Here is a 15,140-nt window from a genome sequence, read left to right as displayed (position 1 = left end):
TAAATTAAAAAGTGGCGACAGATAACCTAGTGCCTTTATTTCTTTATTTTGTTCAGATGTTTTTGAACAGGCAGTTTTTAGGGCGGCCCCGCGAACTCCCCCCTAAGGACCCTGAACTCAGCATGTCAACATTAGCTTCCATGCTAACCTGATGCTAACAGACTACCTAGCTCGAGAGCTTCCTCAGAAACACACAGAATAGAGAATAAAGAAGATACTCAGGTAGAAGATGAGTGACGTCACGGTGAAGAAGGAGGGCATGGACCTGGCGGAGGTGGAGAGCAGGTCAGTCCGCGGAGGGAGAGCTTCACCCGGAGATCAATGCGCAGAACCCCCTTTACCTTCCCTCACATTTAGAGTTTAACGATCACTATCAGACACACAGGCCATACAATACAGCTCTTTTCACAGGTCCTCAGCCGGGGAGGGCTCACTGTTCATAACGCTATCCTCCAGTACACCTGGCTGCTTATTTACACCAAGAAACTCAACATTGCATCACTTCTTTAACTGCGTTTTACTGAAGGGCTATCCTCAGCATATCCCCTATTCATCACAGCAGCATGTTGACAAGGCATTAACACAATGGGAAAATAAAAAGGAGGACAAAAATGAACATCCCATCATTAGAAACTATTCCCTTCTTTATTTGAATATCTTGTTGAATCAATCCAATAGTTAAAGAGTCCTCTCCTGCTGATGTTCAGGTGTATATCAGTATGTAGTGTCTCTACTTTAAAGAGTCCTCTCCTGCAGATGTTCAGGTGTATATCAGTATGTAGTGTCTCTACTTTAAAGAGTCCTCTCCTGCTGATGTTCAGGTGTATATCAGTATGTAGTGTCTCTACTTTAAAGAGTCCTCTCCTGCTGATGCTCAGGTGTATATCAGTGTGTAATGTCTCTACTTTAAAGAGTCCTCTTCTGCTGATGTTCAGGTGTATATCAGTATGTAGTGTCTCTACTTTAAAGAGTCCTCTCCTGCTGATGTTCAGGTGTATATCAGTATGTAGTGTCTCTACTTTAAAGAGTCCTCTCCTGCAGATGTTCAGGTGTATATCAGTATGTAGTGTCTCTACTTTAAAGAGTCCTCTCCTGCTGATGTTCAGGTGTATATCAGTATGTAGTGTCTCTACTTTAAAGAGTCCTCTCCTGCTGATGTTCAGGTGTATATCAGTATGTAGTGTCTCTACTTTAAAGAGTCCTCTCCTGCAGATGTTCAGGTGTATATCAGTATGTAGTGTCTCTACTTTAAAGAGTCCTCTCCTGCTGATGTTCAGGTGTATATCAGTATGTAGTGTCTCTACTTTAAAGAGTCCTCTCCTGCTGATGTTCAGGTGTATATCAGTATGTAGTGTCTCTACTTTAAAGAGTCCTCTCCTGCTGATGTTCAGGTGTATATCAGTATGTAGTGTCTCTACTTTAAAGAGTCCTCTCCTGCTGATGTTCAGGTGTATATCAGTATGTAGTGTCTCTACTTTAAAGAGTCCTCTCCTGCTAATGTTCAGGTGTATATCAGTATGTAGTGTCTCTACTTTAAAGAGTCCTCTCCTGCTGATGTTCAGGTGTATATCAGTATGTAGTGTCTCTACTTTAAAGAGTCCTCTCCTGCTGATGTCCAGGTGTATATCAGTATGTAGTGTCTCTACTTTAAAGAGTCCTCTCCTGCTGATGTTCAGGTGTATATCAGTATGTAGTGTCTCTACTTTAACGAGTCCTCTCCTGCTGATGTTCAGGTGTATATCAGTATGTAGTCTCTCTACTTTAAAGAGTCCTCTCCTGCTGATGTTCAGGTGTATATCAGTATGTAGTCTCTCTACTTTAAAGAGTCCTCTCCTTCTGATGTTCAGGTGTATATCAGTATGTATGTCTGTACTTTAAAGAGTCCTGTCCTGCTGATGTTCAGGTGTATATCAGTATGTAGTGTCTCTACTTTAAAGAGTCCTGTCCTGCTGATGTTCAGGTGTATATCAGTATGTAGTGTCTCTACTTTAAAGAGTCCTCTCCTGCTGATGTTCAGGTATATATCAGTATGTAGTGTCTCTACTTTAAAGAGTCCTCTCCTGCTGATGTTCAGGTGTATATCAGTATGTAGTGTCTCTACTTTAAAGAGTCCTCTCCTGCTGATGTTCAGGTATATATCAGTATGTAGTGTCTGTACTGTGACATGTCTCCATTGTTTAATGTTCAATTATCCAATTTTGTGTGTGTGTGTGTGTGTGTGTGTGTGTGTGTGTGTGTGTGTGTGTGTGTGTGTGTGTGTGTGTGTGTGTGTGTGTGTGTGTGTGTGTGTGTGTGTGTGTGTGTGTGTGTGTGTGTGTGTGTGTGTGTGTAGGATCAAAGCGCTGTGTCAGCAGTTTCCTCACGGCATCACCGACGCAGTGATTCAGAACGACATGCCTCACCTGGATCCGCAGCAGAGAGCGCTGGCCATCAACAAGCTGCTCTCATTGGTCAGTCCCTTCTCTCTGTCCTGGCGTCTGATTGGCCGCTCGGAGCAGCCATGTTTGTAGTTCTGATGGGTTGTGTTGTCTCCACAGGGTCAGCTGGACCTGCTGAGGAATAGCTCGGGGCTCCTGTACAGGATGAAGGACGGCCAGGGTGCCAGGTACACAAAGCATCCTATAAATACTGTGTACTTTGTCAATATGTACTTGTACTATAGACTACTTTATTTACTTTATTTACAGGGAAGGCAGGTCTCTTTTATTATTTTACGTCCCACAACCGCCCCGAAAAATTATAATTTTCATGACTAATCTTTGAATCAGTCCAAAATACCGTATTGACCCGAATATAAGACAGGCTTTCTTTTCCAAGAATAAAATCTGAAAAAGAGTCTTTTATTCGGGGTCTAGACTTTTTGATGTAATTACACAGTCACACCAACAGATGGCGCCAAACGAGTCAGAGATTTTTGTTATACCTAAAACCGCCACCGGGGTCAAATTGACCCGGTATTAGAATGCATTGATTTTCAAGGTAAAAGTATTGCATTAAAAAGTCAAATTGTCCTGTGGTATTGGTATTTTGATTAGCAATTTTGTTAAATTGTTTCGTTTATCAACGCTACAACATAGCGTTTCGTGAGGCAGTTGTCGTTGTTGGGTGAAAAGCAAACAGCTGATTGCTGCGGAGCGCAGCACCAGCTGTCTCCTGTGAGCGGGAGCGCGCTCCTTCTTCACTACAGACTATCAATATATCTATCTATCTCTCTCTCTTTCTCTCTCTCTCTCTCTCTCTCTCTCTCTCAATCTATCTCTCAATCTATAAGGAACCGCAGTAGACAAAAGGCGTTGCTATAACAACACGTCATGTTTGTTTACACGCAAAATCAATAGCGTGAAAGGGGTGGGGTCAATATGACCCGCTGGGCGGAAATAGGTATAAATGGCCATTTTTTGGGCGATTTCTTCAATCTGACTTCATATTGACAATTTTTAACAACATAGGGTGCTACATAACACACTTTCAGGAAAAGTCACGGACTGGGAGACTTTAATCTTTTATTGAAAAAAAGTTACATACAATAAAGAACAGCTCTGGGTCAAATTGACCCGATTGGCGGTTCTAGTGTTAAAGAAACAGTTCAACAGGAGAGGGAGGCCTAATCCCAAACCACGCCCTACACCCTACCCCTACACACTCCCCCTCGGTTTGCGCGTGTCACTCAACAGTGTTCACTCCGTCATGGAGGGGTAGGGTGTAGGGCAGTGACCATCAACTGGCGGGCCAAATCTGGCACGTCAGACATTCTCATCCGGCACGGACGTTGGCGGAGTGGTTAGTGCGTTCGCCTCCCACAAAAAATGTGTTGACAACGTCTCGTGAGTAATGTGCAGTACCGGATTCCAACGGAGAGGCAGCAGCTGCGGGACAGTAGCCTTCCCTGCCCTGAAGAAAAAGTGATCCTTCGTTAGCTTGAAGAGTCTGCTTTATGTGCTCCACAGTAGCCCCCGCTACGAGGCTCCGGCAACTTCGCAGTACATGAACGTGCTCCACTAGCTATATAAAAATCACTGGCCCCAGAAAGTGTCTCTAGGAATAATTTTGGCCCTTGGACAAACCAGGTGATCCCTGGTGTAGGGCGTGGTTTGGAATTGGTCCAGTTTTAAGATAGAGTTACTGAGAGTAACGTTAGTAGATGGAGTTACAGAGAGTAACGTTAGTAGATGGAGTTACAGAGAGTAACGTTAGTAGATGGAGTTACAGAGAGTAACGTCAGTAGATGGAGTTACAGAGAGTAACGTCAGTAGATGGAGTTACAGAGAGTAACGTTAGTAGATGGTGTTACAGAGAGTAACGTTAGTAGATGAAGTTACTGAGAGTAACGTCAGTAGATGGAGTTAGAGAGAGTAACGTTAGTAGATGGTGTTACAGAGAGTAACGTCAGTAGATGGAGTTACAGAGAGTAACGTTAGTAGATAGAGTTACAGAGAGTAACGTCAGTAGATGGAGTTACTGAGAGTAACGTTAGTAGATGGAGTTACAGAGAGTAACGTTAGTAGATGGAGTTACAGAGAGTAACGTCAGTAGATGGAGTTACAGAGAGTAACGTTAGTAGATGGAGTTACAGAGAGTAACGTCAGTAGATGGAGTTACTGAGAGTAACGTTAGTAGATGGTGTTACAGAGAGTAACGTTAGTAGATGGTGTTACAGAGAGTAACGTTAGTAGATGAAGTTACTGAGAGTAACGTCAGTAGATGGAGTTAGAGAGAGTAACGTTAGTAGATGGTGTTACAGAGAGTAACGTCAGTAGATGGAGTTACAGAGAGTAACGTTAGTAGATAGAGTTACAGAGAGTAACGTCAGTAGATGGAGTTACTGAGAGTAACGTTAGTAGATGGAGTTACAGAGAGTAACGTTAGTAGATGGAGTTACAGAGAGTAACGTCAGTAGATGGAGTTACAGAGAGTAACGTTAGTAGATGGAGTTACAGAGAGTAACGTCAGTAGATGGAGTTACTGAGAGTAACGTTAGTAGATGGTGTTACAGAGAGTAACGTTAGTAGATGGTGTTACAGAGAGTAACGTTAGTAGATGGTGTTACAGAGAGTAACGTTAGTAGATGGAGTTACAGAGAGTAACGTTAGTAGATGGTGTTACAGAGAGTAACGTTAGTAGATGGTGTTACAGAGAGTAACGTCAGTAGATGGAGTTACAGAGAGTAACGTTAGTAGATAGAGTTACAGAGAGTAACGTTAGTAGATGGTGTTACAGAGAGTAACGTCAGTAGATGGAGTTACAGAGAGTAACGTTAGTAGATGGTGTTACAGAGAGTAACGTTAGTAGAGGGAGTTACAGAGAGTAACGTTAGTAGATGGAGTTACAGAGAGTAACGTTAGTAGATGGAGTTACAGAGAGCAACGTTAGTAGATGGAGTTACAGAGAGTAACGTTAGTAGAGGGAGTTACAGAGAGTAACGTCAGTAGATGGAGTTACAGAGAGTAACGTTAGTAGAGGGAGTTACAGAGAGTAACGTTAGTAGAGGGAGTTACAGAGAGTAACGTTAGTAGAGGGAGTTACAGAGAGTAACGTTAGTAGAGGGAGTTACAGAGAGTAACGTTAGTAGATGGAGTTACTGAGAGTAACATCAGTAGAGGGAGTTACAGAGAGTAACGTTAGTAGATGGAGTTACAGAGAGTAACGTTAGTAGATGGAGTTACAGAGAGCAACGTTAGTAGATGGAGTTACAGAGAGTACCGTTAGTAGATGGAGTTACAGAGAGTAACGTCAGTAGATGGAGTTACAGAGAGTAACGTTAGTAGATGGAGTTACAGAGAGTAACGTCAGTAGATGGAGTTACAGAGAGTAACGTCAGTAGATGGAGTTACAGAGAGTAACGTTAGTAGATGGAGTTACAGAGAGTAACGTTAGTAGATGGAGTTACAGAGAGTAACGTCAGTAGATGGAGTTAAAGAGAGTAACGTTTGTAGATGGAGTTACAGAGAGTAACGTCAGTAGATGGAGTTACAGAGAGTAACGTTAGTAGATGGAGTTACAGAGAGTAACGTTAGTAGATGGAGTTACAGAGAGTAACGTCAGTAGATGGAGTTACAGAGAGTAACGTCAGTAGATGGAGTTACTGAGAGTAACGTCAGTAGATGGAGTTACTGAGAGTAACGTCAGTAGATGGAGTTACTGAGAGTAACGTCAGTAGATGGAGTTACAGAGAGTAACGTTAGTAGATGGAGTTACAGAGAGTAACGTCAGTAGATGGAGTTACTGAGAGTAACGTCAGTAGATGGAGTTACTGAGAGTAACGTCAGTAGATGGAGTTACTGAGAGTAACGTCAGTAGATGGAGTTACAGAGAGTAACGTTAGTAGATGGAGTTACAGAGAGTAACGTCAGTAGATGGAGTTACTGAGAGTAACGTCAGTAGATGGAGTTACTGAGAGTAATGTCAGTAGATGGAGTTACTGAGAGTAACGTCAGTAGATGGAGTTACTGAGAGTAATGTCAGTAGATGGAGTTACTGAGAGTAACGTCAGTAGATGGAGTTACTGAGAGTAACGTCAGTAGATGGAGTTACTGAGAGTAACGTCAGTAGATGGAGTTACTGAGAGTAATGTCAGTAGATGGAGTTACTGAGAGTAACGTCAGTAGATGGAGTTACTGAGAGTAACGTCAGTAGATGGAGTTACTGAGAGTAACGTCAGTAGATGGAGTTACTGAGAGTAATGTCAGTAGATGGAGTTACTGAGAGTAACGTCAGTAGATGGAGTTACTGAGAGTAACGTCAGTAGATGGAGTTACTGAGAGTAACGTTAGTAGATGGAGTTACTGAGAGTAATGTCAGTAGATGGAGTTACTGAGAGTAACGTCAGTAGATGGAGTTACTGAGAGTAACGTCAGTAGATGGAGTTACAGAGAGTAACGTTAGTAGATGGAGTTACAGAGAGTAACGTCAGTAGATGGAGTTACTGAGAGTAACGTCAGTAGATGGAGTTACTGAGAGTAACGTTAGTAGATGGAGTTACAGAGAGTAACGTCAGTAGATGGAGTTACTGAGAGTAACGTCAGTAGATGGAGTTACTGAGAGTAACGTTAGTAGATGGAGTTACAGAGAGTAACGTCAGTAGATGGAGTTACAGAGAGTAACGTCAGTAGATGGAGTTACAGAGAGTAACGTCAGTAGATGGAGTTACAGAGAGTAACGTCAGTAGATGGAGTTACAGAGAGTAACGTTAGTAGATGGAGTTACAGAGAGTAACGTCAGTAGATGGAGTTACAGAGAGTAACGTCAGTAGATGGAGTTACAGAGAGTAACGTTAGTAGATGGAGTTACTTAGAGTAACGTTAGTAGATGGAGTTACTGAGAGTAACGTCAGTAGATGGAGTTACTTAGAGTAACGTTAGTAGATGGAGTTACTGAGAGTAACGTTAGTAGATGGAGTTACAGAGAGTAACGTCAGTAGATGGAGTTACTGAGAGTAACGTCAGTAGATGGAGTTACTGAGAGTAACGTTAGTAGATGGAGTTACAGAGAGTAACGTCAGTAGATGGAGTTACAGAGAGTAACGTCAGTAGATGGAGTTACAGAGAGTAACGTCAGTAGATGGAGTTACTGAGAGTAACGTTAGTAGATGGAGTTACAGAGAGTAACGTCAGTAGATGGAGTTACAGAGAGTAACGTCAGTAGATGGAGTTACAGAGAGTAACGTTAGTAGATGGAGTTACTTAGAGTAACGTTAGTAGATGGAGTTACTGAGAGTAACGTCAGTAGATGGAGTTACTTAGAGTAACGTTAGTAGATGGAGTTACAGAGAGTAACGTCAGTAGATGGAGTTACAGAGAGTAACGTTAGTAGATGGAGTTACAGAGAGTAACGTCAGTAGATGGAGTTACTGAGAGTAACGTCAGTAGATGGAGTTACAGAGAGTAACGTCAGTAGATGGAGTTACTTAGAGTAACGTTAGTAGATGGAGTTACTGAGAGTAACGTTAGTAGATGGAGTTACAGAGAGTAACGTTAGTAGATGGAGTTACAGAGAGTAACGTCAGTAGATGGAGTTACAGAGAGTAACGTTAGTAGATGGAGTTACAGAGAGTAACGTTAGTAGATGGAGTTACAGAGAGTAACGTCAGTAGATGGAGTTACAGAGAGTAACGTTAGTAGATGGAGTTACTTAGAGTAACGTTAGTAGATGGAGTTACAGAGAGTAACGTCAGTAGATGGAGTTACAGAGAGTAACGTTAGTAGATGGAGTTACTTAGAGTAACGTTAGTAGATGGAGTTACTGAGAGTAACGTTAGTAGATGGAGTTACAGAGAGTAACGTCAGTAGATGGAGTTACTTAGAGTAACGTTAGTAGATGGAGTTACTGAGAGTAACGTTAGTAGATGGAGTTACAGAGAGTAACGTTAGTAGATGGAGTTACTGAGAGTAACGTTAGTAGATGGAGTTACTGAGAGTAACGTTAGTAGATGGAGTTACAGAGAGTAACGTTAGTAGATGGAGTTACTGAGAGTAACGTTAGTAGATGGAGTTACAGAGAGTAACGTCAGTAGATGGAGTTACTGAGAGTAACGTTCGTAGATGGAGTTACTGAGAGTAACGTTAGTAGATGGAGTTACTGAGAGTAACGTTAGTAGATGGAGTTACAGAGAGTAACGTCAGTAGATGGAGTTAGAGAGAGTAACGTCAGTAGATGGAGTTACTGAGAGTAACGTTAGTAGATGGAGTTACAGAGAGTAACGTCAGTAGATGGAGTTACTGAGAGTAACGTTCGTAGATGGAGTTACTGAGAGTAACGTTAGTAGATGGAGTTACAGAGAGTAACGTTAGTAGATGGAGTTACAGAGAGTAACGTTAGTAGATGGAGTTACTGAGAGTAACGTTAGTAGATGGAGTTACAGAGAGTAACGTCAGTAGATGGAGTTACTGAGAGTAACGTTCGTAGATGGAGTTACTGAGAGTAACGTTAGTAGATGGAGTTACAGAGAGTAACGTTAGTAGATGGAGTTACAGAGAGTAACGTTAGTAGATGGAGTTACAGAGAGTAACGTTAGTAGATGGAGTTACAGAGAGTAACGTTAGAAGAGGGAGAGCCCAAAAAAACCGCCTTCATAAATGTAGACAGTCAGAGAAAAGCCTCCCCCGGTCTGCAGACATTACATCATTCTCTTTAGAAAAACAAGATTTGGTCTTCAAAAAGGTATTTCCTTCTTGATGAAGAGGGGTCGTCCTATCATCAGGGGCGTCTTCTATTGGGGTCAATACGGTACTTCATAGAAACATCGTTAGTCTTCAGTGTGAGTGGCATCGTGCGAGGGTCTCGTAGGTTTATGTTTATCGTCACTGAAGATTCTGGACGCATTTCTCTTCTGCATGGCTCCTTGATATCTCTCTAGAAATACTTCAACAGCTTCTTATTCTTTATTAGTTCTCTTCTCACCTGTGTGTGTGTGTGTGTGTGTGTGTGTGTGTGTGTGTGTGTGTGTGTGTGTGTGTGTGTGTGTGTGTGTGTGTGTGTGTGTGTGTGTGTGTGTGTGTGTGTGTGTGTGTGTGTGTGTGTGTGTGTGTGTGTGTGTGTGTGTGTGTGTGTGTGTGTGTGTGTGTGTGTGTGTGTGTGTCAGTAAGATGAAGGGCTCAGATAACCAGGAGAAGCTGGTCTACCAGGTGATCGAGGACGCAGGAAACAAAGGTGAGGCTTTTATTGTGCAATCCATCCCTCTGCTCAGGTACAGGTGTGTGTGTTTTATATTTCCCAGAAACCCCTGAGGGAATCTTGTGTTTGTGTGTGTTATCATCCTGTCTGTGTTTCAGTGCCTACACTTTATTTAAATCTTTATATAGAGCCTTTTTAGCAATGTTTGTAAATGTTGTGAAGCACTGAACTTTATGGTTAAAGAGATCTTACAAAGTCTGTGTTTGTGTGCCAGGGATCTGGAGCAGAGATATCCGGTTTAAGAGCAACCTCCCTCTGACCGAGGTCAACAAGATCCTGAAGAACCTGGAGAGCAAGAAGCTCATCAAGGCTGTCAAGTCTGTGGCTGTGAGTCTCAACCTCATCACTAACCCGAGTTTAACCCGAGTGTAACCTGATTTTACCCAGAGTTAAACCTGAGTTTAACTGAGGTTTAACCTGGGATAAGAGTTTAACCTAGGACAGAGTTTAACCTGAGTTCAACCAAAGTTTAACCCAAATTGAACCTGGGATAGATTTTAACCCGATTTTAAGCTGAGGTCAACCAGAATTTAACTTTGTTTGACGTGGGACAGAGTTTAACCTGGGTTTAAGGTAAGTTTAACCCGGGATAGAGCCGGCAGCACTCAGGCCTTCTGTCTCTCCTCAGGCGTCGAAGAAGAAGGTGTACATGCTGTACAACATTCAGCCCGACCGCTCGGTGACGGGCGGCGCCTGGTACAGCGACCAGGACTTTGAGTCCGAGTTCGTGGAGGTTCTGAACCAGCAGTGCTTCAAGTTCCTGCAGAGCAAGGTGCACAGCTTTCTCTACACACAGCAGACACACAACGTCAGCCTTTAGCTTAGCGGTGGTGAGGTAATTGTGTGTGTGTGTGTGTGTGTGTGTGTGTGTGTGTGTGTGTGTGTGTGTGTGTGTGTGTGTGTGTGTGTGTGTGTGTGTGTGTGTGTGTGTGTGTGTGTGTGTGTGTGTGTGTGTGTGTGTGTGTGTGTGTGTGTGTGTGTGTGTGTGTGTGTGTGTGTGTGTGTGTGTGTGTGCAGGCTGAAGCAGCGAAGGACAGTAAACAGAGTCCGATGATTCAGAGGAACAGCTCCTTGGCCACGTCTCACGAAGTCTGGAAGTACATCTGTGAGCTCGGCATCAGCAAGGTGATGTAGCCCTGCCCTCTTTATGACATCACAGCACACAGGGGCGGAGCCACACGTCAGGAGAGGTGGAGTTTAACCCGATTTTGACCAGGCATAGAGTTTAACCTGGGAAAGAGTTTAACCTGAGTTTAACCTGAGTTTAACCTGGGTTAAAGTTGACTGAGAGATGTCTATGTCTGCAGGTGGATCTGTCGATGGACGACATCGAGACGATCCTCAACACGCTGATCTACGACGGGAAGGTGGAGCTGACGGTCATCGCAGCTAAAGAGGGAACGGTGGGCAGCGTGGACGGCCAGATGAAGCTCTACAGGGGCGTCAACGCCGTGCTGCTGCCCACCGGCATGGTGCGGACACCCTGCGGACTCTGCCCGGTAACAGGGGGGGACCCAAGTAACCCGAGTTTAACACAAGCTTAGCAGAAGTTTAAACTGATTTCAATCAATCAATCAATGTTTATTTATTTAGCCCAATATCATAATGTTACATTTGTCTCAGTGAACTTCACAGTTTGTACAGAATATTAGAATGACAATACGACACCCTCTGTCCTTAGACCCTCTGTCCTCAGACCCTCTGTCCTTAGACCCTCACATCGTACAAGGAAACACTTGCTTGTACGGTGCTGATCTCTCTCTCTCTCGTCCGGTTAGACTTCACTCGCGTTTATGTCCAAATCCATCAGATCTAGCTAGTTCCAATGATATGGCTGCGGCCCCTCCCTACACGCAGATCACGCAGACTCAAACCTCATCTTAGGCCCAAATGCGGCGCAAATGCGCTCCGCAGCCGTTGCAAAGTTCCGGCGCTAACAGTTCATGAGCGTGCTCCCCCGCCCCCTGTCAACACTCGCTGCTTGGCAAGTGTGTGTGGCGGCAAAGTACAAAGATATTTTGACAGGAGAGATTTGACATGCTCATATTTTTAAACAAGAATGAGTAGCCTATTGAATAGCTGCATTCTGTGCATAGGCCCTGTTATAGGTTTTTGATGTTTTTAGGCATGAAAGCTGTAGGCCTATAGCTGTCAAACAAAGGATGGCGCCTCCCTGGGGAGGTGCTCCAGGCACGTCCAGCTGGGAGGAGACCAAGGGGTAAACCTAGGACCAGGTGGAGGGATTATATCTCTTCTCTGGCCTGGGAGCGCCTTGGGATCCCCCAGTCAGAGCTGGTTGATGTAGCCAGGGAAAAGAAAGTTTGGGGCTCTCTGCTGGAACTACTACCTCCGAGACCCGACCACGGATAACCGGGAGAAGATGGATGGATGGATGGACTCAACTGAGTTTTTGGTACACCCTGATAATAAAGAGTTACGATAATCCAGCCTTGAAGTAACAAATGCATGGACTAGTTTCTCTGCATCGTTTTGAGGCAAGATATGCCTGATTTTTGCAATGTTACGTAGATGGAAGTAGGCGGTCCTTGAAATTGATTTTATGTGGGCGTTAAAGGATAAATCCTGATCAAATATAACACCAAGATTCCTTACAGTCTCACTGGAGGCCAAATGAATGCCATCCATAGTTAGTATATCTTTAGATCATTTGTTTCGTAGATTCTTTTGGCTGAGTAGAATAACTTCAGTTTAAGCCGTGTTTAAACACCTATCATGCTATATTTAAATGATATATTGTAGGGCCATACCTATATAAGGTATATTTATACGTTTCTGTTTTCAAAATACCAAACAGATCATACATTTTAGCCATGCCTCATTTCGCTCTATTTGCTGTTCTCCAGCCCTGTTTTTGCAGGGGGCTGATTCTGTGAGCTGCAGCTGATCACGCCCCCCTGCATCTGACCACGCCCCCCTGCATCTGACCACGCCCCCCTGCAGCTGATCACGCCCCCCTGCAGGAGAGGGGAGCGTGCTCTGATCAAGTCAGAAGAGGGGGAGAAAAAGAGATCTCTCTCCTCCGTGTTTTATTATTATATTATTATATAGAGTCGTTATTCATTTGTTTTAAAGCTCAATAAATAACAAAGAAGACCTTTGACCGGCACTTCAACTAATTTTGTCTGGAAGATTTAAACTTTAACGGACATGTTGACCCCGGCGAAAGAAAACCTAACTGAAACTCTGCCGCACTCTGCCCGTTCCTTGGAAGAGGCGGAGAGGTGGGTGTTTGGCATCTGCTGGTGGACTAACCGGAGAGAATTACAGCGAGGGAGGGATTGCATTGAATTACAGCAGAGGGAGCAAACGCTTGCACCGGGGAGGGAGAGAAAGAGCCACAGCGGAGAATAAACAGAAGGGCAACCATGGCAACCATGCGCGGGAAGTCTTCTTCGCTGCTTTTGTGGCAGACTCCAGCGCCACTTACAGGCCTGGCATATGTAGTACAGCGTCTCCAGCGCTTTTGAGCAGCAATGGCCCCCATTCCCCTGATAGGTGGAGAGTTGGCCCGATAGCCGTAGCGCCACCGTCCTGACGTCAGGACAGTTCAAATCTGGATCCGTTTTTATCAGATCCGTTGCAGCCCCTTTTTTTTTTAGAGATTTGGGTTTGGAGGAAAATAGAGAGGGTTGTGTTTTCTGACACTTGGTGAGTTCCCTTGAACACCGGGGACACATATTCATTTATAAAAGACGTACAAGAGTGCATTTTGCATGATAGGTCCCCTTTAACATCAAAAAGTTTAAGGTCGTCCTCGTTTTTAAGTCCTTGAGGCAGTCTTGAATTTTATTTAGATGATTGGATTCATCAGGCTTGATGGATAAATATAGTTGAGTATCATCCGCATAACAATGGAAATGTACAGAATGATTCCTTATAATATTTCCTAGTGGAAGCATATATAGTGTGAACAAAATAGGTCCGAGCACTGAGCCCTGTGGCACTCCATGGCTAACTTTAGTTTGCATAGATAGGACCTAAACCAGCCTAATTTTAACCCAAGTTGAACCTGAGTTGAACCTGAGTTTAATCTCTGCCCAGTAACTAAGTTAAACTAAGGGTGTGGTGGAAATGTACTGAAACAAACTAACAAATAATAATCAAATCTGTGTCCTCAGGTGTGTAACTTCCTGTCTGTGTCCTCAGGTGTGTGACTTCCTGTCTGTTTCCTCAGGTGTTTGATGACTGTCAGGAAGGAGGGGAGATTTCTCCCTCTAACTGCATCTACATGACGGAGTGGTTGGACTTCTGATGCTCCGACGCGCCGACTCTCTTTTTTCTCTGTGAGGAAATCTTCCGTTTGTTCCAGCGATCTGTGATCCACATTTATTTTCTATTTATCACAAAGTTGAATAAAGCTGTCAGTGTGACTCGTGGTGTGTGTTTGTTGACTCTCAGTGAGTAACGTTGATTTGTTTTAGCCTCCGTCAGGTGTGGAGGGAGCCAAAGTCTCTCAGTCTGAATCATCATTTAAATGTGGGAAATGAACAGATTAGAAACAAAGCTGGGAAGCTACAGAACGAGATCAAACCCTAAACATCTATAGATATAAGAGCAGATGTGTCTGGAGAGACATAGGGAAGGATGCTTTCAACCAATCACAGCCCTCCTTAGTGTTTCCCAGCAGAGAGGATGATGTCACCTGCAGGAAGTCCTTGTGGAGCAAACACTACATTACCCATCAGCCCCAGCAGCTGTTAGTAATGTTATTATAACATCTTTAAAGATGAACTGTTGATAAATCGAGATACTGTTAACTGCAGCCAATCATCATCATCATCATCATCATCATCATCATCATCAATCTAAGGATATATTTTGGGTTCTAACATCTTTTCACACTAAATAGTTAAATACCTTCACAAATAAGTTCATCCATATGATTTAAATATTTTTGGTATAAATTAGATAATTATTTATTTAATTAGTAATTATTTGACATTAGTGTCGACCCTTTTTACCCTCCATGTGTTGAAACCATAGGTTGAAACGTGATTCCCCATGAGCCTCGGCTGCCGTTGCCGTGGATACCCCTCCATGACGTCAGAGTGCATTAGGCTCATTAATTATTAATGACCCTGCTGACACGGAGCCACGCCCATAATGTGACGTCACTTCCGGTTACAGACCACAACAAACCGATCTGGTTGGAGCATTAATGGTCCCAGTGTAGCAGAGATATAGAGCATCTCTAACAATATAAATACACAGGACTTTTCCTGCCGCCAGGTCCATGACGAGGAGAGGAGAGAAGATGAGATGAGCTGAGGAGATGAGATGAGAGGAGAGGAGATGAGATGAGATGAGAGGAGCGGAGATGAGAGGAGATGAGATGAGAGGAGATGAGAGGAGAGGAGAGGAGAGGAGAGGAGAGGAGATGAGATGAGCTGAGGAGATGAGATGAGAGGAGAGGAGATGAGATGAGATGAGAGGAGCGGAGATGAGAGGAG

General features: G+C 43.6%; 1 protein-coding gene across 1 annotated transcript; it reads left to right on the top strand.

Moving 5' to 3' along the window:
• The first annotated feature begins 94 nt into the window (after positions 1-94).
• polr3f (polymerase (RNA) III (DNA directed) polypeptide F) lies at positions 95-14,060 on the top strand. The gene is made up of 9 exons (XM_079651007.1): positions 95-285; positions 2,333-2,450; positions 2,538-2,605; positions 9,578-9,645; positions 9,884-9,996; positions 10,298-10,441; positions 10,687-10,794; positions 10,977-11,168; positions 13,865-14,060. Exons 1-9 carry the CDS (start codon positions 230-232, stop codon positions 13,940-13,942), a joined length of 945 nt encoding a protein of 314 aa, XP_079507133.1. The 5' UTR covers positions 95-229; the 3' UTR covers positions 13,943-14,060.
• The last annotated feature ends 1,080 nt before the right edge of the window (positions 14,061-15,140 follow it).

Source organism: Notothenia rossii, assembly GCF_949606895.1.
Source record: "Notothenia rossii genome assembly, chromosome: 1".
Taxonomy (NCBI): domain Eukaryota; kingdom Metazoa; phylum Chordata; class Actinopteri; order Perciformes; family Nototheniidae; genus Notothenia; species Notothenia rossii.
The sequence above is the reverse complement of the archived record's forward strand: the minus strand, read 5'-3'. Positions and strand labels throughout refer to the sequence as shown.